This window comes from Gadus chalcogrammus, chromosome 8 (assembly GCF_026213295.1).
Source record: "Gadus chalcogrammus isolate NIFS_2021 chromosome 8, NIFS_Gcha_1.0, whole genome shotgun sequence".
Lineage (NCBI taxonomy): Eukaryota > Metazoa > Chordata > Actinopteri > Gadiformes > Gadidae > Gadus > Gadus chalcogrammus.
Window position 1 is genome coordinate 960,960 of NC_079419.1, and position 24,937 is coordinate 985,896.

Here is a 24,937-nt window from a genome sequence, read left to right on the forward strand (position 1 = left end):
CTTTGGTTTGTGTGAATCCTGCCTCTTCGGTCGGGGCGTCTCCGGGGCTCTGGGCTGGCTGACCTCTTTACTGACCGGCGGGGCCGCGGCCGCCGGGGCCGGGGCCAGGGCCAGCACGGGGCTCTCGCTGGGGGGCCGGTACTGCTTGGTGAGGGGGGCCAGCTGGGCCAGGCTGGAGGGGTGGAAGTCGTCCTCCAGCTCCAGCTGGGAGTCGTCCGGCGGCGGCATCTTGACGTCGGCCTTGACGTGGTAGCCGTGGAAGTGGGAGTGGATCTGGCCGTTGCTGCCGTGGTTACTGGTGACGGCGCTGGTTGTGACAGCGGGGGCGGGGGAGGGGGCGGGTCTGGCGGGAGGGAGGGTTTCCTTCTGCCTCACTTCCTGCGAGGCTGCCGGGGGATTTGACGTTGCCTTGACTACACATTCACCGAGGGAGAGGATGATACAGAATGTGACATGTGACAACATGTTGTACAATAAGGGAACAATGGCAATGACAACGCTGCTTTTAAGCCACAACAAACAAGACCGGACGCGGCCAGCCTGGACGCCTGACACATTATTTATCATTTGACAGCACACGAGGACAGGAAGTACCCCATCCAAAGCAAAAGATTTCACAAAGGCCATTCAGAACAGGAGCCGTCAAAGCCTAAAAGCCATTCGCAAACCCTAAGGACCATGCCCCCCCCCCCCTCTCCCTCTTTGTCTAACCCATCCCTCTCTAGTGCTGCACTCTACTGCTCCACGGGTTTCTTTAACATGCTCCCAGTCACCAACCGGGTCGAGCTCCCCGCCACTACAAATAACACCGCTAACAAGTTAATAAGCCCCGCCCCCCCCGCCACAGCCCACCTGGACGGCCGTCACAAGTACTGCAAATACAACAGCACAGGACCACCCCCCCCCCACCCAGCCATCAGCTCACCGTCCTGCACCCTGGTACAGCACCCTGGTACAGCACCCTGGTACAGCACCCTGATACAGCACCCTGATACAGCACCCTGGTACAGCACCCTGAGGTGCAGCACCCTGGTACAGCACCCTGAGGTGCAGCACCCTGGTACAGCACCCTGAGGTGCAGCACCCTGGTACAGCACCCTGATACAGCACCCTGAGGTGCAGCACCCTGGTACAGCACCCTGGTACAGCACCCTGAGGTGCAGCACCCTGGTACAGCACCCTGATACAGCACCCTGGTACAGCACCCTGGTACAGCACCCTGGTACAGCACCCTGGTACAGCACCCTGATACAGCACCCTGAGGTGCAGCACCCTGGTACAGCACCCTGGTACAGCACCCTGAGGTGCAGCACCCTGGTACAGCACCCTGGTACAGCACCCTGATACAGCACCCTGGTACAGCACCCTGGTACAGCACCCTGGTACAGCACCCTGATACAGCACCCTGATACAGCACCCTGATACAGCACCCTGATACAGCACCCTGAGGTGCAGCACCCTGGTACAGCACCCTGGTACAGCACCCTGATACAGCACCCTGGTACAGCACCCTGGTACAGCACCCTGGTACAGCACCCTGAGGTGCAGCACCCTGGTACAGCACCCTGATACAGCACCCTGAGGTGCAGCACCCTGGTACAGCACCCTGAGGTGCAGCACCCTGGTACAGCACCCTGGTACAGCACCCTGAGGTGCAGCACCCTGATACAGCACCCTGGTACAGCACCCTGAGGTGCAGCACCCTGGTACAGCACCCTGGTACAGCACCCTGGTACAGCACCCTGGTACAGCACCCTGGTACAGCACCCTGATACAGCACCCTGATACAGCACCCTGAGGTGCAGCAGGGCTCGCTGCCCCGGTCACTACCGTGTTCTGCGTTGCTACATTAGACGTATCGTCCACTACCGTCCGGTGGCGTCGCGTGCTGTGAGCTGTGTTGCTGCTGTGTGGTCCACAGTAAAGGGCGGATTATTGTCCCCCGTTCCCGCACCGCTAGCACCCTGCAGACGCTGCGACGGTTCTGCGTCGAGTGTTAGCGAGCGGACCAATCACAGCCCTCGCTGCTGCGTCGCCTCGACGGAAGGTTAACATCTTTAGGAGGCGCACGTCCGGCCCTTGCGGTGAACAGAAGGAGGGTCCGCAAGGACGTAAGGGGTCCGTGACCCCCTTGTTCTGCGTGAACGTGGAACCATAATCAGCCCTTTACGGTCTTGTTATCATTCTGTGATGATGTGTGTAAAGTGTATGGTTGGTTTAACCCCCCCCCATAGCAAACTAACTTCAGTGATGGGTTCCTCTACCTGGGGGATGTCCTATGGCTGACAGAGCCCCCCCCCCCCCCCCCCATACCGTGTTACCTGGGGGATGTCCTATGGCTGACAGAGCCCCCCCCCCCCATACCGTGTTACCTGGGGGATGTCCTATGGCTGACAGAGCCCCCCCCCCCCCCCCCCCCCCCATACCGTGTTACCTGGGGGATGTCCTATGGCTGACAGAGCCCCCCCCCCCCCCATACCGTGTTACCTGGGGGATGTCCTATGGCTGACAGAGCCCCCCCCTCCTGTTGCCATGCTCACCTGCAGGTATGCTGCCCGGCGCGGGGGCATTGCTCTCTCTAGCAGCGCTCTTTACCAGGGGGGGGGCGGGGGCGGGGGTGCTGGTGCTCTTGGTGGGGGTGGGGGGGGACGGGGCAGGGCTGACGGAGGGGCTGGCGCTGGGGGAGGGGTCGGGCGTGGTGCCCTTCCGGTAGAAGTGGGGCGAGGACGACTTCTCCTTCTTCTCCTCCACGGGGGCCTCCGTCACCTCCAGCGGCTCGTTGTACTTCATGCGGATGTAGTCGGGTCCTGGGGGGGGGGGGGGGGGGGGGGGGGGGAGGGGATGATGATGGGAATAAGAATTACACTTCACACGACGGTGTGATCACACTCGTGATAAGCAATGTAACATCCTGTGACTGCATGAACGCAAGCAAGGGATAATGTACAGAACGTCGCCGGTTATTATCGGGAAAATAACACCCTTCAGGGTGTTATTTTCGAAGCAAGACGCCTTCGCTGCGTGACGGTGTCCGGTTCGCCCTGAAGGGCGAACCGGACACCGTCACGCAGCGAAGGCGTCTTGCTTCGCCCTGAAGGGGCTTATTTTTCGATAATGACCGGCGACGTTCTGTACATTATCCCTCTTATTACACGGCTACTTGCCAAAACGAAAAAATAACCTCACACAGTACGTCATTTTCAATTACCAGTCCGCCAAAGACGTCGACATCGCTGAGCCACCAAACACGCTGGGGTTGATAAGTTACCGGACTACTTGCAGAGTGATACCAAAGGCGTTTTCCACTTTCCTTGACAGCGGTCATTATATGCTTAGCATCAATTATCGAAAAATAATTCACCGCCGGAAGTTGGGAAGGCCCACGAAGTGAACGGAGCGTTCGACAGCATTGAGAAGAGCCCTGTAATAATATGTAATAATGGAGATCCTAATCCTAACACTAATCTCTGACTCAGCCGATCGACTATGCTAGAGCAGAACTTCTGGAGGGAGACGGCACAGAGCCTGGGCCAGAAACCAGAAAATGTAGTTTTAGATTATTAAACTAAATCAATTCACACTAAATTGCAGTGCGAGATGCAGATTATTCCACACACATCTTCTGCAGTTGAACTCTGTTTACGGCAGACTGAGCTCCGCAGGGCCAAGGCTGTGACGATGTTACTGCACTCAAGTCGCGCACTGGTGTGTACCATAGGAACACATTCAATATTTTATTCAATATTTTATGTTTTATCCGTGCTATTATTTTGAAGGGATATTGGCCCTGGGGTGAACTTAAAGTGGCCCCGTCAGGTAACACGTAAGCACTGGATTTCCCCTTCGGCGCTCATTGTTACTCCCCACATCTATTCATAGTTTGCGGTAGTCATTTGAAGCTGACATTGACTTAAGTTAAGTGTGATTAAACCTGATCCAAATTCCTCATCTCATCTTCAGGCAGCCTGACGGTTTTGGCCTGGGGGGTAACCCTAGCTGTTACCTGCCCTCCGGCCCCCTGGCTGCTGAACCTCCCAGAGAACACCCAGAGGGAGGCAGACGTTGGTGGGATCGCATCGCAAAGCATGACCGTCTAACTGATCTGCTAGGGTAAGGAACGATAGCGGGGTATTCTGCCCACAACCTGGGTCACTGACGCCCCGAGGAACCAAGCACAGCCCCCAACGCAACCCCCCAACGCAGGCCAACACCGTGGTTCTACGGTGGTGGTTGGAGCTGGGCCCCATGGACCCCCTTTGGAGGAAAGTGATCTCAGGTCGATCAAGTGTCCGCAGCGACGCCCGGGCCTCCGGCTCTATAACAGGACGGCCCAAATTGGGAAAGGGGTTCCAGATTTGTAACGAGGGTTGGCCTTTCAAAGTGTTCCTACGTATTTAGTTTATTGTAAGGACACACAGCGCCTAATATATGCATCATAAGGGAATTATGTGTAGTTTTGACATACACACATATGCCATTACTTGCCATGGTCAAAATTATGATTTGATTTATTAACACTGTGAACAGATTGACGTGCATTGAATACCACTAATACTCCTTTTTCATTGTAGCCATTCTCCTTTGGCATTGCCTCTTGAATCTACAACCTGTTTGGTAGGCACTGAGATCGCACCATGTATGTGGCTCCCAGACAAAACCCTTGACCTGATCATCATCATCCTAATCAATAGCAGTAGCAATAGTGGCAGTTATAACAATAGTTATAGTAGTAGTGGTAATATACCATTATATAATGCTACACTACAGTAAAGTATGATCCTACATATCCATATCAAACTAGTTTAAAGACACAGAATTACAGGTGTGAGCCTGGTACAGGTGTGAGCCTGGTACAGGTGTGAGCCTGCTCCAGGTGTGAGCCTGGTACAGGTGTTAGCCTGCTCCAGGTGTGAGCCTGCTCCAGGTGTGAGCCTGCTCCAGGTGTGAGCCTGCTCCAGGTGTGAGCCTGGTACAGGTGTGAGCCTGCTACAGGTGTGAGCCTGCTCCAGGTGTGAGCCTGCTCCAGGTGTGAGCCTGCTCCAGGTGTGAGCCTGGTACAGGTGTGAGCCTGCTCCAGGTGTGAGCCTGGTACAGGTGTGAGCCTGCTCCAGGTGTGAGCCTGGTACCTGGCTGGTGGAAGCTCGGGGAGAGCTCTCTGGCCACGGTTCTGGCGATGTCCGAGTCCTGGCCGGCGGACTGCCCGGCGTGGTCGGCGTTCTCCCCCTTGGCCCGGGCGTGGGCCGTCCTGAGGAAGACGCAGAACACAAAGGGAGACGTGTTGATCCTGAGTGGATCCACTGCCATGCCTGGAGCCTCTTCTGTAGCCCACCAGGAACTCATTCAAACCATCCCAAACAGAAGAGTGATTGCGTAGCCTGCGTGTGATTAATGTTGTTGTTAGTAGTTCATGCACTTATCGCCCTTGTCCTTATTTCACAAGAACATCCATTAAGAATCAATCAGGGACAACAACTATAAACAGCCTTCTTGTTAACGGGCTTCAACAACAAGGACTGAAGATTGGTGGGGACTGGGACAACTCATGTTTATCACTTCCAATGCTAACATTGGTTGAGGTCATTGTAATTTCATAATGGGCTGACTACTGATTTATTGGTGGATTTAGTTGGATTTTGAAAAATCATCAACACACACACACACACACACACACACACACACACACACACACACACACACACACACACACACACACACACACACACACACACACACACACACACACACACACACACACACACACACACAAAAATACACACACTCACACACACTTTTCCTGCCAAGAAACTATGGAGGCCTATTTTGTCCACCCACAGCTTTTGTCCTTCCTCTTGTAAGCCTCTTCGTCAGGCTTACCTAGTGAACGGTATGATGACAATATAATCATCTCTTATAATCTCAAAGTTATCTAAGAACAAGACCTTTAAGAAACACAAAGCCCTTCATGCTGCATCAGGTGTGCGCCTCAGCCCATCCAGAAACATGGACGTAGAATTGACCTCCAATAAGAACACGCTCACACGTATCTGACACGCTGCTTTGGCCCTCAGCAAGACATACTATCCTTATCCTCACCCCCCCCACAAACACTGAACCTCATCACACACATGACATTTCTGTCCACTCCCATCACAGGAATAACACCTGGGAACGCAACCGCCTAAAGAAGCCCCTCCTGTAAGGACCCGATGTGCTAGAGACGCTCTGCAGGCTGGAGCTGAGCGGGTCACGTCAGGATGGAGGCAGGGCGACACCTCTAAGTTGGCCCCTTGGCCCCTAACCCCAAAGGTCACACATGGTCCACAACAAGAGCAAGGCCCATTGGTTACGGCAGCGGTCGAGTTAATCCACCCTGACTGACGACGCCTCTGACTCCTGGTAGGAACAAACTAATAACCGCCACTAACTTATTTGGCAGGGAGAGGACAAGCCGGGGTCAAACGGGGTAAACCCCCCCCCCCCCCAGGACCCCTTCCTGAGGTGGCCCCTGGCCTGAAAGGGGTGGAAAGTAACTCATTCTGCCAAGGAGGGGGGGGGGGGGGGGGTGGCCAGGCTCAGGTGTCCGATGGCGGTCCTACGTCAATGGGCTGCGTCAGATGTTGTGGTCGGCGTGGTCTCTCTTTCAGATGTCATGATGACATCCGTAGACAACACTGACGGCATGGCAACCATGGAACCCTGACAGAACCGTCTGCGATTGGCAGCGTTGCTAATCAGAGACTGGTGTGTCCTATTTGTGTGACTGTGTGCGTGTGCGTCTGTGCGTGTATGAGTGGTGGGGGAAGTCCCGTAACAAACTCTAAGGAGATGTGGGACCAGGTGCATTGTGGGAGGATTCTCGGTAGGTGGCTTCATGTTGTGCCCGGAGGAGCCCTCGCTCCTCCTGACGCCTGCAGCCGAACGCTGGGGTGGACCCGAGGTGGAGAGAGGCTGAGACGGAGCGCGGGGGGGTCTGAGGGAGGCTCCTGTTCCCGGCAGAGGTTAACGGAGAGGAGGCGGGGCCCACAGAGAGGAGGCGGGGCCCACAGAAAGGAGGCGGGGCCCACAGAGAGGAGGCGGGGCCGACTCACTGGCACAGAAAGGGCTTTCAGAGGCAAAGTAACGACAACACATCGGTTCTATTGAGGAGGACGGCCCACCTCGTCCCCGTGACTAGGACACGGTGTACTCGACTTGGTAAACATTAGCTACCGTGTTTCATATCAAAAATAGCGTTGGCATAGGAGGTCTGGTTTATTAATCATTCAGGGAGATTTATCCAATGGGAGGGCTGAACGATATTGTGTGATCAGGTGTCTGTACTTGGCCCTTGCAACATCTATCCTTCTACATGATGCTATTGACTATCACACAAGAATATTTCATCAGCCTCAATTGCCACCAGATGAAACCTAAATATGCATTTTATCAGAACCAGGTTATTGTGGTGCGGTACCCAGAATCTAACACCGCCATATCATTGTAGGCCCATTCAGTCTTATCAGAGCGTATGCTTGCTGGCCGTGCATGTATCCATATGGTTGTAGGCTATCACAGACCTTCCTTAAAGCAACAACTAGAATCATAGCTGTGTTTCCGAGGCATTTTACCTGTATTGAGTTTGGAGGATCTACGTCTGTAGTTCATTGAGGAGATGTAAAACATTTAAATCTAAGTGATAACCCCTACCCCCACTCAAGACATCGAGAACGGGGCGTTTATTATAAGTGATTGTGATCAGTCCTAAGAGCTGAAATTATGTTGATGAGGGGTAAACCTGGTACGTCTTGCTAGGTTCAAGCATGGATACCATGTGATAGAGTGGTGCATTTGAATGGATAGCTGGCCTAATTGTATTGCGGTAGAAGCCTTTTTGATGTCCCCCTCCTGGGTGGTTAAAAGCCCTTATCTCAGGGTTGAACATCTGAAGGATGGACCATTTGAGACTAGGGTCTGTCCCTCCCACACGGCAGACCCCAAGCTAGAGCCTTACCCAACCAATGTTTGTCTTAACTGAGGCAGAACTTACATCTGTAACCATTATACCATGCAGATAAAAAAGAATCAGGTAAACAAACCTAGACTGGCGGCTGAACCTAGACAGGCACACAAACTAGCGGCATCGGACAAGAGTTTCATTATCTACACAGGGTCAGTGGGTCGCGCCATTGAGTCACTTCAATGCTGGAACACGGTCGGGTGGGCGTTGTGCATTCACGGTGTCGCTGACCTCCGTCCCATAGGTTAGTGCGCCGCATCATCATCATCATCATCATCATCATCATCATCATCATCATCATCATCATCATCATCACCACCCAACCAAATCAATCTTCTGCTGCGCTTACACCAACCTGTTGGTGTAAGCGCAGCGCTAGCGAGAGGGGGCGACCTGAAGACAGAGGAGTGTCTGCACGGCAGCATGCGAAGGGGTCAACCCCCCAACATCAACACTCCAACCCCGGGCGGTCTTTACCTGGACGTGGCGATCTCCACTTTCGTCCGCGCGATGGCGGCAGCCCGGATGGCGCCCTCCACGGCGCGGTCCACCTTCTGCTTGGTCTTGGCGTTCTTCATGGGGATGAGCTGCTTGCGGATGCCGCGCGCCAGCACATTGTTCTTGTACTTGCCCTCCTCCTTGTGGCCCTCGGGGAAGAGGGTGCAGCCGTAGCCGTGCCGCTTGTTGTTCAGCCACTCGCCCTCGTACTTCATGCCGTTGGAGCGCTCCGACACGCCGAAGCCGTTGCGCTTGTCGTTCTTCCACTCGCCCATGTACGACTCGGTGGTGGTGGCGTCCACGTTGTCCTCCAGCGGCAGGTAGTCGTCGCCGGCGTCGCCGTCCCCGAAGCTGACGGTGGAGTTGGCGTCGCTGGAGCTGATGCGGCTCATGGTGGTCTCGCTGCGCGCCGAGCTGCGCTTGCTGGAGATGGACGAGCGCGAGTCCGACTTGCGGAGCCGCTGCAGGCTGCCGAAGATGGAGCCGCGCCGGAAGAGGCCCTTCTTGCGCTCGCCGCCCTCGCCGTCCGAGTGGAAGTTGAGCACGAAGCCGCCGCGCGTGCCGGTGGGCCCGTCGGAGGCGCTGTCGAGCAGCACGGTGCCGTTGCTCTGCTGGCTGCGCAGGGAGGCCAGCGAGGTGCGCAGTGGCGAGCGGATGACCGTGGCCATGCCGTACGGCACGCTCTGACGCACGCCGTAGCCGTGGCGCATCCCGCCCGTCCACTGGCCCTGGTAGGTCCCTGCGGGGGGGAAGGAGCGGCCACAGCAGGTGATGAAGACCCCGTTCAGTACGCACACGGGGATGAAGAGCGCTTAAATCATGATAATCGTTAGTCTGATCAATCATCTGTCTTTAAACATGTCATCGGTTTGGGTTTAGTCAAACTCTTCATGCGTACATCTTTTTTTCTTTTTTTTTATATCAGCTATTGGAGTACAATCCTAATAATATAATAAACCAATCGATTTTGGTAAATCAATTTGATACAAAATACAGAGATACAAAAACACCGGTTCTGATAGATGGCTACTGAGAGGGGATTCCCACTGTGTGGATAGGAGCATACTGACAGCCCTGTGGACGCTGACTAACCAGCAACATCGCCCCACTCTAAAAATGTAAGTGTTTAATCTGAACACTTACTCCAATTAGGACTGCATGGGTGCCAACGGAGCACGCAAAACGGGAGCAGTGACCGATGGCTACACTTAATTAATGCTCAGAGCACATTCACTATAATAACCAAAAACAAACAGCAAGAATAAATGGTAGTAAGGGACACACAACGTTTATACGTTATCGATGTTTAGATGTTTAACTCGCTTCTGATATGGGTTACATGAACCAAAGGATGTGCTTCCATATGCAACGAGTTCAAACGGCTTACCCTCATGTCAGTTGAATGACAGCTCACTGTATAGTGTTGGGCGTGCATTGACTTTGAAACTGTCTTTGGTTTTTGGATGGCGCACATACATGACTGGGTCATTATTTACATGAACAACTCTGAAGATCTGTGTGCATGTCAGACCAAAGAGCTGGCATCAAACAGGAAGGGATCGAATGCGTTCTGTTCTGATATGGGTATCAAAATAAAAGAACTGCAAGGCAATTATAATAACACATTTTGATTACTGACTGCTACAGGAGGTAACTGTGGTTGAAAATATAATCAAAAAATATGTGACTCAATAATTCAATATATCAAAGGAAGCACTGAGATTAAAAAACACTCAATGGGGTACAGCACAGTGTAAGTTGATTGAGGCAAAGTAGAAAGATGGTATAGTGATAAACACAGATACTTTTGTCAAAGCGATGTTTTAACTAGGCAATACCCGTGGTGCTGAGCTGAAGTTACAGGGCGTTCTGTGGGCCGGTGGTGGTCAGAACAGGTGGCTGCTCGTGGCACCGGGCTATCGCCCTAACAGCATCAGCCTGCAGCTAGAAAATGCTATTTTAAAAGATGGAAGTAACTCGAGACACTGGGAAGTCTGCCTGTAGGCCAAACATAACTCCAGCAGCCATCTTGCTATGTGAAATAAGCCTCCAGCCCGACTGAAGAGATGGAACCTGGATTAACCATTAGAATATGGTTCATGGGGAAGAGGAGAGGAAATTATTGCTATTCTTTTTCAATCAAAAAAGTAAAACAGCGATTACACTCAAATTATTTAAATGTTAACATTCAGTTGTTGGGAATTGTTTGGAACACAAATAAAGCATAAAGGGCAGTGAATTATCATGTAGGCGTCGTTTTAATTACCTAGAGTGTGGATGTCAAGTGCAAAAACCTTACAGCCTTAAGATTGGACTTTTCTGCGACCCAAAGCACAGACCACCAACATAGAGGCTATATTTAGGTGTACCTCCAGGCTCGGCCTTCCATGAAATACACTTGTGCATAGTGGTCCATAACCACCTATATGGAGTTGCACACTTTGTTTACTTGTGCTCAAATGGACTTATTTTCTCCTTAGATATTAAGAATCCTCTGGCTGACAGTCACAACATTTGTGTTTGACATCAGGTGGGAAAAGATTCAAAGTTCCCCCTTGGAGTCAAACCCCCCTGAATGGGAGACAAGCCCAGAGCTGCCGTGGTGATATAGAGAGATATAGAGGGTGAGAAGGGCTTTGATAACCATCGATTCCCCTCTGCAACGAAATGTCCCCACCTTAGACCGCTTTAGCGTGTTGTTCATTGTTTGCTCAATGCTGCAACATACCGTCGTATGTAGCCTTTGCACGACTATGTTACGCTGTTAAGAATCCAAGATTGAATAACTCTTAATTCAATTTTTCTTTTGTCCAAAGTGATGAGAGCACATTACATAAGAAGACATGAATGTGTTAAGACCCTCTGCATACGTTGGGACACACTGTATATAGATCATCTCCAAAACTGTTCTGCTGTTGTCATCCAAATGCCATCCAAGACAGACACTCACTCTGCAGACATTCTTTGGATTTATAAGGCGGATTGGAAATGTAATTGATTAGGATCAATTAAGTTTCAATCATTTCAGCCATTTATCTATTTATAATATCAAAAATAAGTTCACATTGTTCAGTAGTAACTTGATGGGCATTTACTTTCATTCTTAACCTTTAAAAAATATGAATAATCAACTGATGAATCCCAACTAAATAAATAGTTAGTTGTAGCTTCGCTATGATCTAAACTCTCCTCTCTCATTGACATTGGCTCCAGACTTATAAGCAGCTTATCCTGCTTATCCCTGGTGAGCTCGAACATGAGTAGCACCTCCTAACCTGCTTACCTACAAGCTCTGCACGATTAGCTTCTTCTTAACCTGCTTACCTAAAAGCTCTACATGATTAGCTACTCCTTAATCTCCTCTCTACTTTAACCATACCAAAAGTTAAACTCAATCCTTTTGCAGCTTCTATCTCTGTAATAGTCTGTCCCACATAAACAGGGAAGATGACTTTTCCTCTCTGGGCAGACCTTACGCACAGCCCCCTAGATGGCTCCCTATTACCTATATCCTTGCAGAAGGGACAATAGTTGGGTCTTACTATAGATGTGATCATCAAATGTCATTACACTGTTCTTGCCGCTGTCTGTCTTATACCATAGAAATGCATCTTTAGTGACCAACACTTGAACACTTCGTCAAGGCATTTTAAACAAGTTCAGGTCTGATCATGATTATCGCATAATGCAGTGTTGCACATATCACCCCACTGCTGGTGATTCAGACCACATTCTACGTTTGTTAGAAACTTTGAACGATGAATTGTACATCTTTGTCATCAAAGCCAGACTGAATTGTGCTTCACTTATTCAACGTACATCGATGTCTCTTGATGTTACATCCGATATTTTAGTGAATAGTGAACTTTTCAATGTCACATGAACATGGTACGTCAAAATGGGTGCTGACCAAGTTTAATAAACAATGACAACTAAATGGTGCTGTATCTGTAGAAGAAGACTCCTGATGTGGCCCTCTTGTTTACTCCGGGCTAGCTTACCCAATGAAGAAGATTAGTCAAATCAAGGTGTACTAGTCAAGATGCAATGTCCAATCCTTTATCCACAGGCTCTCACGGGAAGCCCTAGCAGCCAGCCCCATCCTGCTACATGGTTAACTCTGTTACTCTCTGTGTAATTCATCATACCAAAGTATAACACAGAACCAGGGCAGTCCTATAAGGGCCAATTGTTACCAGTTTCGAAAGGTTATACAAGAACTGCAACCCCCCGTAGATTGATGAACAGGGGGGATGTGATACCTGGGTGAGATCGATGAACAGGGGGGATGTGATACCTAGGTGAGACTGATGAACAGGGGGGATGTGATACCTGGGTGAGACTGATGAACAGGGGGGATGTGATACCTGGGTGAGATCGATGAACAGGGGGGATGTGATACCTGGGTGAGATTGATGAACAGGGGGGATGTGATACCTGGGTGAGACTGATGAACAGGGGGATGTGATACCTGGGTGAGACTGATGAACAGGGGGGATGTGATACCTGGGTGAGACTGATGAACAGGGGGGATGTGATACCTGGGTGAGATTGATGAACAGGGGGGATGTGATACCTGGGTGAGACTGATGAACAGGGGGGATGTGATACCTGGGTGAGACTGATGAACAGGGGGGATGTGATACCTGGGTGAGATCGATGAACAGGGGGGATGTGATACCTGGGTGAGACTGATGAACAGGGGGGATGTGATACCTGGGTGAGACTGATGAACAGGGGGATGTGATACCATTACCTGGGTGAGATCGATGAACAGGGGGGATGTGATACCTGGGTGAGACCGATGAACAGGGGGGATGTGATACCTGGGTGAGATCGATGAACAGGGGGGATGTGATACCTGGGTGAGACTGATGAACAGGGGGGATGTGATACCTGGGTGAGACTGATGAACGGGGGGATGTGATACCTGGGTGAGATCGATGAACAGGGGGGATGTGATACCTGTGTGAGATTGGAACACAGACCAGTTGTCGTGTACTGACTGGGTCTGGACTCAATCCAGATCGACTGTGCCTTAATACAATTAACCCGGTGTAAACTCTCCTAGTGTCCACTGGACCTATGTGGCGGTCCACTGCTGGCAGCTCTACTTTGGCAGAGTTAACACAAAAAGACAGCACTGAAAGAATGAAAGACTGACGGACGTAGAGTCAATCATAGGCTGAGAGGGGGACCCGGACTGCTGCAATTAATGTGTTGTCTCAAATTCTGATTTGCTTTTGCAGTGGAATGAAATTGATTTCAATTTAATTACTTAAAATCAATCAAGAGCTCGTTCCATAATATAAATAGGTTAGTAATAACAAAATGTTGTATTACCTAATGCCAGCGATTTGTCTGTTTACATTCTTTAAACTTCTGATCAAAGCTTTCCATGTGTCAAAGCTGCGGTGGTACTCCGGACATCCCGCTGCCATTGGATGAGAGAACCAAGCATTCCGAAGTGTCCTTAACCAATGGTGGAGCTGTGATAAGGCTGTGGGCACGCATGGGATCCATGGGAAACACGGATTGCCCGGACCAAACCCGGACGAGAGACCCTTATTGGTCGTCAATTCTAAATTGTCTCGCACAGAGGACACTACAGTTAGCAAAAACAGATATTCTCACAGCCCCTCACATTCACCTGTAGCTGCAAGAAGGCTATGGCATTCCTAAGAAATGACACTGAATTATAGCATCTCAATCTCAGCCCCTTTGATCAACAGAAGGCTAGTGCCACTTGACTCAGCCTGAGAAGGCAGCGTGGGCTGTTCTTTAAGACACTGTCCCAGTGAGGGGTCAACAGGGTTAAGATTAAATAGTAACAGGGAACATGGAAAGGGGCGCTTGCCTGCGACTGGCCTACTGGCCCTTTTGCCACCATGACCCCGATAAATCAAGCGGAAAGGACGATGGCTAGACGGATGAATATACAAATGCTTGGACGGATGTATGTATGGATGGGTAACTAGACAAATCCGGTTTGACAGGCTGAAACAATGTGGGCTGATTGTGTGCACAAAAGAGAGAGCTCTAGTTATGAGGTACAATAAATGTGCTGGAATTAACTTGCCAATGGTTTGATGGCTTGGTTGCCTGATAGAAAATGATACACTCATCATAAACATAGAAAGACGGACTAGACAGCTAAAGACTTAGAGAAGGTCAACGAAGGAGACCAAAATAGACCGATTCAAAGAGAGGGGGGTACAGAACGATAAAGATAGGAAGTAGATACATTTAGAGTAGCCTAGTAGAGAAGGCATCCAAGAAGACTCACTGAGTATACTAAAGTAAAAAAATAAAAAAGGAATAAGAATGGCAGATAATTCTATATTATTGTTCATTATAACAACACACACTATTGGGATTTAATATTGTTAAGAAGAATTAACCGTTCATCTGTAGTTAACCTTCATTTGAATACAACCTTACACGAGTTGCATTCGATTTTAGTTTATATGTTGAGAGATGATAACTATGTCGATACATTTTCAATCAAACTGAGCCTCAGTAAAAGGTGCTTTGTTGATAAACTAATAGACTAATATTTCCATCAACCTCCATCCACAACTACCACTGCTGTTTAGAGCAGATGGCTTTATGCTCTCATATGAACATCCAAAACGGTTTAACATACAACAGTAAACGATTCAGTGTGTTGTTTAGGCAAACTACCAACTGTTTTTATTTTATCCAAGTTTTGCATAAAATAAGATCCGATAATAATGCATGATAATGCGGATGAGTCCATTTTCTTTGGAGTGGGACTGTGGGACATTGAGTTACTGTTAAGTTAAGTATTTTCTCCACTGTAGATGCAGTGAAAAAGATTGCAAATCCTTCTTCCTGGTTGGCTAGTGATTAGGGCCAAAGGTTAAAAAAATCCAGTAAATGGATGAGGATAGATGACATATAATAATATGTAAATGTCACCATGCATATTGGGAACTAGGGTTTGCATTCTATAAAACACTTAAATGAATTAACCTGACATTTTCATTTCGAAGAGTATAGTACCAGGAAACCAAACTCGACCTATTTCACAAAGATGTTGCTGTGCCATAATTTCCATAACAGGCATATGTTGTATAGTCAGTGGATAGATGTTATAATCCAGGTTCAGCATAACAAACCTTTCCCTGGTCGCTTTAACAGCTCTGCCCATTAGGCCCTGATAATAAATCAAGTAGGAGGTCCATAAGAATAGATTGTTGCAGTGCACTGATATTGCACTGTTTGTGACCATCAAACGGGAAATCCCACTCAAAACGTATCAATGAGGAGTTCAGAGACACTTGTTGCCATTTACCTACATGCTATGTTTCTGCCCTATTAATGGTTTAGAATAATAATACTAATAATAATAACAACGAATACTATAACTTTATATTTTGCCTTAAATATATTTGCCTCTCAGAGACAATCACAGGCCTCATCTGCCTACATGCACACACATAAAGTCAACTGTTGCTGACAGACACTGCCTCACCTCCGTCCCCGTACGTTTCGACGCCGTATCCGTCCTGTAAACCATTGTTCCACGTCCCCTCGTACCTGGCCGGCGTGTTTAAACTCTGCCTCACGCCGTATCGACCCTTCAGTCCATGAGTCCATTCCCCCCGGTAAATCCACCTCCCCTTCGTCTCCACGCCGAGTCCATGGCGCTTCCCCTGCGCCCAGTATCCGTGGTAGACGTTGCCGCTGGGCCAGGTGTACACGCCGACTATCTCGAACCCGTTGGACCAAGATCCCGCGTACTCGCCCTGACCCTTGGGTCCCGTGCAGATGCCGTGTCCGTGGGCTTTGCCGTCCTCCCAACCGCCGCAATATGTACCGCCATCGTCAAAATCAAACCGGCCGCCCGTCATTCAGGAAAGCAAGGGTGGGGGAATTATAAAAATCGCGGCAGTTCCTGGTGGCTGGTTGGTAAGGCCAGTGTGGACGGGGTTGTTTTTTAGGGGGGCCGAAATGTGGAGGTTAAGCGCGGCAAGTGGGTGCCCGGATTTGCTCGCGAAGGCGGTGGTGATTTGAGGGGATACACCGGGAGAAATGATGATCGCCGAGCGCCTCGGTTGGCTGCTTGCTCTGGTTGTTAGGTAAAGCAGGACGTGGGTGGGAGAGGGCGGCCTCCACTGCTGCCAGGGTGGCGTTACTTGTGAGTGTTTTATGACTCCCGCTCCCCTAGTCGTTGTTTTTCAATCCGTCTCTTTCGCTGTTCTCTCGTGCGAGCCGTTATTGGGTAGTGTGTGACGGTGTTCTTTTGATCAGCAGTAGGAGTATTATCCACCGATAACACGGATGATGTGAGTTTCGTTTTTGCATCAAACAAAGACGCTCTGCTTTTTGTTTTCGTTAAACGTTTGACTGCTAAGGAAATGTAGTTGAGTTAATAGGACAACTTAAAACACGCACGCACACACACACACACACGCGTGCGCGCGCACACCACACACATACATGCGCGCACACTCGCTCACACAAACATACACGCACAAAATCAAACGTGTGATATCAGAGATCAAGTGATCAGATGAAGCTAAACTTGTAGGAGGATACCACCATGTGGACAAAAGTGCATTTTACAGGATGTGAATAAATGCGGAGCAGCAGCAGCAGCATCTGCCCACGGCTTTGCTGTGGTCTTCAGTGACGATGTAGTGGAAGAAGAACACAAAAACATTGGTTTGCAACATGGCAATGTTCACTGAAGAGATGTTATTGGACCTCTAAAGGCTGGAAGTGGTCTAACAACCACCTGCTATGCTAAAGTCTTATAGCCTACCAGGACAACAGGACATCTAGAAAAAAGTAGATGCATCCAGAAAAGTATAAAATCTATCGAATAAGGCTGCCTTAACGTTGCCACAAACATGGCTAGTGCACTGGTTAATTATTAAGCATCAATGGAGTTTGGCTTTGAATGTGGCAACATTTGTAGTTTTACTATAGTAGGCCTACTGCTAGGGTCTCATATGGTAGTAGGTCCACCAGAGGACACGTAGCCTCAACACATCAGGGATCAGCATCTGGTCCATTCTACCAACACTAGACCTCAAACCTTCCTGCGCACACCCGCATGACAGTGCGAAGATGAGATGTGTGCTCACATGTTACTTTTATGAGAGGATTGACACGTTAAAAGGTGTTACATGACATTCAAGTGGTACAGGGTGCACAACATATTTTCATCGCTTCAAACTGAGAGAGCAAGACACCTCAATGGACTGAGTGCGTGGTGATTTTCTTTCCCCACATAAACAAACAAAATGTCGTAAGTTGAACAGAGGGACATTTTCCCCAGCGGATTAATAGTAGGGAAGAAGAAAAAGGCATACAGCAAATAAGCAAATTCGAGCCAATAGCAGTCAATGATGGCGTTCTGTTCACTGACGTGCTGAAGACACCTTCTGCAGCCATGGCAGAACGAGACAACACGAGCATCTACCAGCGAAACTCAACGTGTCTTCAGGCTTTCACTTAGGATGACGGGGTGGGTTGTTTATATATCAAGGTAGAATGGTTGAACATCGAATTGAATCGTCGTACAAACAATAGATACACCACATTGTTGCATTATAATCCGCTCTATGGGTTATTATGTCAAAATAAAAAGGGGATGAAACTGAGAAAAAAATAGTGATTCGATCACCAATTAGGTTGTTTTATGACAATAAAATACAAAAAAAGACAAATAAAAAAAGTATTTGTCATTCAAATTGTTTGTCTCATCACACACAAATAGTAGCCCCCCAACAATTTTTAAAGAGTATGGTGCTGAAGGCTCTTCATGGTGTGTGTGTGTGTGTGTGTGTGTGTGTGTGTGTGTGTGTGTGTGTGTGTGTGTGTGTGTGTGTGTGTGTGTGTGTGTGTGTGTGTGTGTGTGTGTGTGTGTCCAACATCCCCTCAGCCCTAAGGCTATGTACTTGCCGCACAGAATGGGAGAAGTGATTGAGTTGTGCTACATTACAAGTTATAGTCTTGGAAAAGATAGTGTTAATTTTTATGTTTAATACATCAAATTGACAATTTATTATATTTGACAAAGCACAATTTGATGTTGTAGAATGATATGACGGCTAATATCACAACATTATCGTGATACTTTTTGCACTGAATCTACCCAATCAGATTCAGAATGTTGAGAATGTGCTGTTTGGATTCGACGTTTCATTCTTTGTTGTTGAGCTTTAACGTTACGTTGCTTCTCTCACTCTACATCAGCTGCTCCAGGACCCATCAGTGGCAAAATCAGTTACAATATAAAATTAACTACACTAGTAGATTGATTGATTTCCATTAAATGTGTATGCGTGAGTTTGGTTGCATGCTATCTCTGACAAACAAACATGTTACATTTTGAATTGGCAGACACATGAGAGAAATACTTTGGCTTTCGGAACCAATTAACTAACAATTTGATGAATTTGCATGATGGTTTCTCTGAGACTAAGAATTACAGCAAACAATTTGAAAATGTCAACAAGAACATAGAACACAAACATTAAAAAAATGAAATAAATACAAATCAATAGTTCCTACCGTAGCCACTGCCCTCCGTCCCTGGTCTGATTATTTTATTGTGCATAACATTTAATAGTTTGTACTGAGTCAAACGTTGAAAGTAGAAAAGGCATCATATTTGATTATTGTATGTCATTGTGATGATAATAATAAATATAACTGATAATGCTTAATTCCAAGTTTTGCATATACTGTGTTTTACCCGCGGAAGATGTGTACATGAATAAATAAATAAATACATAAATAAAACATTTTTGTGTGAAATATTCGAGTCTCACAGAGCCAGAAGCTCCATATCTTACAGCATATACATTGTTGTCAAACTACAAAGACAAACTGTGTCCCCCACACCAGTTTCAATTTGCAGAGCTGAAAAATACAAAAACAATCTCATGGCTATTTCCCATTCGAGCAGCGTTACATAGAAATGGAATAGAAATGTCGGATATTCTTTAAGTAAAGCACGTCTAGCAGTCTTCGAACCCCATTGCACGCCTCTGACCACTTTATTAAAAAGTGTCGATTTCACCACAGTGCATCCCACTTCAGATTTGTCCCATACCTGTTAAGATACTAAGGATGGCACGATCTGTATTTTGCTAACATGTATGTGACGAACATGTCTATGTATGTAGCTAGCGTTAAGGTCGGTGGAACTGATCTGATAACAAGGCATTCAGGACAATGGATTCCCTTTCAAATCCTTAACACGGGAAAAAACGAAACCCAAGATCTGTAAAACTTCTCAAAACATGTGTTCACCAAAACAAGCTTTGTAGAACCATGACATCGCAATGCAATACTCGTTTTGTTCCTCTTTGACGCCTTTTGAATGACCTCAAAGTTCCTGTGACCGATCTCTGGCTTCTACGATTTAGAGCCACTTGATGACGCAATATCAAATGTTGCGCAAAGTATTTCGCACGCCCACTTCTGTGACAACATACCCAGCAACAAACCAGTGAGAAGGTACATGCAGGTGGAGAGAGGGGCCCCCCAGGGGTCTACCGGTCACGGCCCGCACAGACTTTATGTCGCCAAAGGTTCCTCCTATGTCCAGTAGCGTGTTGTTCATCCTTCAACCCCCGTAAGAGAGAGAGAGAGAGAGAGAGAGAGAGAGAGAGAGAGAGGAGAGAGAGAGAGAGAGAGAGAGAGAGAGAGAGAGAGAGAGAGAGAGAGAGAGAGAGAGAGAGAGAGAGAGAGAGAGAGAGAGAGAGAGAGAATCAAACAGGCAGAGTGAGCTTGGTTGGGCTGGGGGGGCGTGGAGGGGACTGCCCCTTGGGGGGTGTACTCTACCCCCCAGGGGTCACAGTGCTGCAGTCTGATTGAGGCGCTCTTCCCACTGAAGGCTGCCATGTTCCCGATGAGAGACACAGAAACAAAGAGAGCTGTTGGTGTGTGTGCGTGTGTTTGACGGGTGTTTAGGGAGCAGTGGTCAGTCTGTGGTCGTGCTGTCACTGCGCTCCATACGTAGTGCAGAACAACAGAGAGCTGTGCATCACAGCTCTCTTTCAGTTTGTTTTTTACAGTTTTTACTACTACTGCAGGTCGACGAGGCGGGTCCCTGAGAGAGTTTGCGTGTGTGCGTGCGTGTGTGAGCGCGTGTGTGTGTGTGTGTGCGTGCGTGCGCGTGCACACACACATCCACTACTCGAGTCCGAACGTGCTGGTCTCCTCGACGGCGATGAGGAGCTTATCGTACAACATGTTGCATGATGGGTAAGGAGGGAGATCCAGCCGGTTGAAACACGTGTGAGCCCTGGAGAGACAACAAACACAGGGGGATCGGACTCACTCATTCCTGCTTCATCAATACCCATCGTAGGGGTAGGGCTAGGGCTCGATATACGTCAACGCCGCCGCCATCTTGCTGCGGGGTAACCCCCCACCTGAATGAATGAACGTCCCTTTGGGTAGAGGTCCTTTCCCAGTCACCCTAAACGGTCTTATTTATAAGCAATCCTGGAGCGGGTTGGAGAGTAAATGAAAAAGGAAAAGTGAAAGGTCTTCATTCAGGCGGGAGGTTACCCCCCCTGTGGCGAGATGGCGCCATGGTTGACGCATGCTTGGAAGCCGACTACGTTATTACAGCCTGCAGCACACATCAGCATGGAAAACCGCATCCCGGAATAGAGGAGGGGGCGATTCAAAGAGGCCCTCCCCGTTGTAGGCCTACCCGCCCCGTTGTAGGCCTACCCGCCCTGCTTTCTGCCTACCTGCCCCGCTGTAGGCCTACCCGCCCCGCTGTAGGCCTACCCGCCCTGCTGTAGGCCTACCTGCCCTGCTCTCTGCCTACCTGCCCCGCTGTAGGCCTACCCGCCCCGCTGTAGGCCTACCCGCCCCGCTGTAGGTCTACCCGCCCCGCTGTAGGTCTACCCGCCCCGCTGTAGGCCTACCCGCCCCGCTGTAGGTCTACCCGCCCCGCTGTAGGCCTACCCGCCCCGCTGTAGGCCTACCCGCCCCTCTGTAGGTCTACCCGCCCCGCTGTAGGCCTACCCGCCCCTCTGTAGGTCTACCCGCCCCTCTGTAGGTCTACCCGCCCCGCTGTAGGCCTACCCGCCCCTCTGTAGGCCTACCCGCCCCGCTGTAGGCCTACCCGCCCCGCTGTAGGCCTACCCGCCCCGCTGTAGGCCTACCCGCCCCGCTGTAGGCCTACCCGCCCCGCTGTAGGCCTACCCGCCCCGCTGTAGGTCTACCCGCCCCGCTGTAGGCCTACCCGCCCCGCTGTAGGCCTACAGCAGTGAGGTGCTCTAACCTACCTGGGCAGGGAGGTGATCTTGCCCCACTTCTCGATGCAGAAGCGCCTCAGGCCGTTGGAGCCGCGCAGCGCGGTGAAGCCCTCGTAGGGCACGCTGGACGTCCCCGTGACGAACTGCAGCAGGCGCAGACGCTGCTCGTTGTTGAAGCGCTCCACCACGCCCCAGAACCAGCGGATCACCATGTGGCCGTCGTGGTACCCTGGGAGAGGGGAGCACAGCTCAGCACGGGGGGGGGGGGGGGGGGGGGCGGACCACAGCTCAGCAGGGGGGGGCCAACCACAACACAACACAACACAACACAACGGGGTGGTGCTGTCCCACTATGAAGTAATGGCGGTTTTGGAGGGAAAGACGTTTACATAGACAGGCAGCCGAATGTTCTCTCACTCTTCTACCAGCGTGGTTATAATGCTGATTAACGCTGATTACTGCTGATTCATCAGTCTTTTGACTTTTGATTCACACAAAATCGGTCTGGCTTTGTGCTCAATTTGAAGTGCATATTTCCTTTTTAAAAAACACACCTTTTCAAGCTATTTTATAACGTGAACTACAATACAGATTTTATTACGTCAATTATTTGGGATTAAAGATAAGGAACGAAGGATATGAAGAAAGGAACAGCAGAAACGCTTCCAGGCAGGAGAAGAAGACAAGGGGCCAATAGGAGGGCTAGAAGGGCCGATGGCTGAAGGGACGGGCCGGCGATCAGCTGAGCTCACCTCCACGGTACTCCGTGTTGTTCCTCCAGTCGTGGAGGTCGATCTCCGCCGTGCCGGCGATCACCAGCTCCAGCTCTCGGGCGTCGAACACCGACACCAGCCGCGAGTCCACCACCTAGAAGGCATTAAGTAGTGGGGGGTCAGACCCACGTCCAGAGACCCTGATGGACGGCAGCAGCTGAGGGTTCTCATGGCTCCGGCCGGAGTCCTCCGTCCACAGACGGACCTGCTGGGTGGTGGGAGGGCTGGACGGGTTGGTGGTGTTGATTCATGTTGTCGTTGGCTCCCACAATGCACCAGATGATGTTAGAGTATAACAAAGGACCAGAGTCAAATCTGTAGCAAAACCCCTCGAAAATATGCTAATATGATGCTTTATATCAGTTTAAATCAGGACAAATGTGTTCGAACATGGGTTGTTGTTATTGAAATCAATAGCAGGCAACCTTATATTGATGGTTATCTTTTGTTTAAAATGAATGAAAATGCATCAGACATAGAAAAGGTCTCACAATCTCACACACACACACACACACACACACACACCCACACACACACACCCACACACACACACACACACACACACACACACACAACACACACACACACACACACACACACACACCTCGTAGAAGCCGCGGACCATGGCCTCAGCCTGCTGCACCACCCCCCCGCTCCACCCTCCAGCGGACCATGCGCTCGATGTACTCCTTCTTGTTCTTCTCCGTCACGTTGATGTTGGCTCCGCCCGACTTCAGCTCCCTCTCCGTCACCTGGGGGTGCGGGCCGCAGGCGACCCGTCGGGACACAGCGGAGGGACAGATGAGTGGCCTGAGGGCGCCCTGACACGCCCACCTCCCCAGCAGAGGGGGGGGGGGGGGGGGCCCAGAGCCGGGGGTCTGAAGGGCCGGTTAAGTCCCACGTTCACGCAGCGCTGTCACCCCGCGGACGCTCAGACGCTCTCGGGAACCTTGACGGTTCTGCGTCGGGTTTTAGTGAGCGGACCAATCACAGCCCTCGCTGCTGCGTCGCCTCGACGGAGGGTTAACGTATTGGGAGGCGCACGTCAGGGCCCTTGCGGTGGACGCAAGGAGGGTCCGCAAGGATGTCAGGGGTCCGTGACCCCCTTACATTGTGTGTACGTGGGACCATAACCAGCCCTTCAGGACCTCAGCATAAACAAAGGAGGACTTTGTGCATCCAGTCTGGATAACCTGGAGTGAGGCACAACCAATATAGACGGCCGTGTGCCCTGTGGGCGGCTGCCTTGTGTGTTCACAAGCTCTCCAACGCCCACACACTCACCTGCTTCCAGCTGCTTTATGCTCTGAACGACCAGGACCTGTTCTGAAACAGCACCACACTGGCTGAATCGGGCCACGCCTACAGCTCTACCGCCCTTCTGTTCTGTACGACTACAATGACGGACCTGGCTCCCCTGGTTCATGGAGAGAGACTACAGGCCGACGCCATGAACCCATCGAGTGCCCCCCTTTGAACATGAGCAGCGTGTTCTATGAACGCATGCATAGATGGCATCAACCACACACCACCCAAATGCTGGCTAACCCCCCAAGAGTTAGCCTAGCCCATTAAGCGTCTGTGAACTTCCTTCTCAGAGCATCGGTTTATGACCATCTCATCCCTGATTGGATACTTTGGACCACGAAGGCGTCCAGGGGCCTCTGACAGAGACTGGGCCCTTCTGTCATTCCGAGCTCAGTCTCTGTGTGTCTGCTGTGATTATATGGGATTATCTATAGATTATATATTTATTTGTGGGGGCTGTCAGGTAGGGGGTGGGGGGGGGCTGTGAGACCTTCTCAGCGCGCCGCTGCAGACTGACCTGCCCGAAGACCTCCTCGTTGACGGTGAAGGTGAGCTCCAGGACCTGCGTGATGTCGTTGTCCTTCATCCACTGCAGCGACTGGTGGAACTCCTCGTCCAGGTACTCCAGGTCGCTGAGGTCCGTGGCACTGGGGGGCGCACAACAGGTAGAGAACACACACACACACACACACACACACACACACACACACACACACACACACACCCACACACACACACACACACACACACACACACACACACACACACACACACACACACACACCACACACAGATTACAGACTGAATGAATGGTCATGGTTTACACAGCTTTGAAATATTAAATTATAGTACGAGTCCATTTTGGACACTTAAAGTTGCTGTAGGTGAGATTTATGAATTATACTTTTAGTGTAGTTAGTTAGAAATGCCATAGCCACCTGTGAGCTATAAGTGATTAAACGGTCACTGCACCTAACCCTGTATCAGACCCAATCTGTCAATCACAGGTGCATGAATGTAAGACGTATAAATGTTTCAACATTTCCTTCTTTTCAGATCTCTCTCTTTCCATCTCTTCCCCTACAGCAGCTCTGACCAAACGG

At 50.0% G+C, this 24,937-nt stretch overlaps 1 protein-coding gene and 1 pseudogene across 1 annotated transcript in view; both read right to left on the reverse strand.

Moving 5' to 3' along the window:
- The window catches only part of LOC130387653 (junctophilin-1-like), an 18,642-nt gene extending 1,721 nt beyond the window's left edge, over window positions 1-16,921 (reverse strand). Inside the window, exons 1-5 of the mRNA XM_056596852.1 lie at window positions 15,993-16,921; window positions 8,474-9,233; window positions 5,127-5,245; window positions 2,541-2,807; window positions 1-386 (exon numbers count right to left, since the gene is read on the reverse strand). The exon at window positions 1-386 is cut by the window's left edge and continues 63 nt beyond it. Of these exons, the coding sequence (XP_056452827.1) occupies window positions 1-386; window positions 2,541-2,807; window positions 5,127-5,245; window positions 8,474-9,233; window positions 15,993-16,371 (1,911 nt within the window). The 5' untranslated portion in view covers window positions 16,372-16,921. The remainder of the gene's footprint in view (window positions 387-2,540; window positions 2,808-5,126; window positions 5,246-8,473; window positions 9,234-15,992) is intronic.
- Window positions 16,922-20,671: 3,750 nt separating this feature from the next.
- Window positions 20,672-24,937, reverse strand: part of LOC130387135 (E3 ubiquitin-protein ligase HECW1-like) — a 28,181-nt pseudogene continuing 23,915 nt past the window's right edge.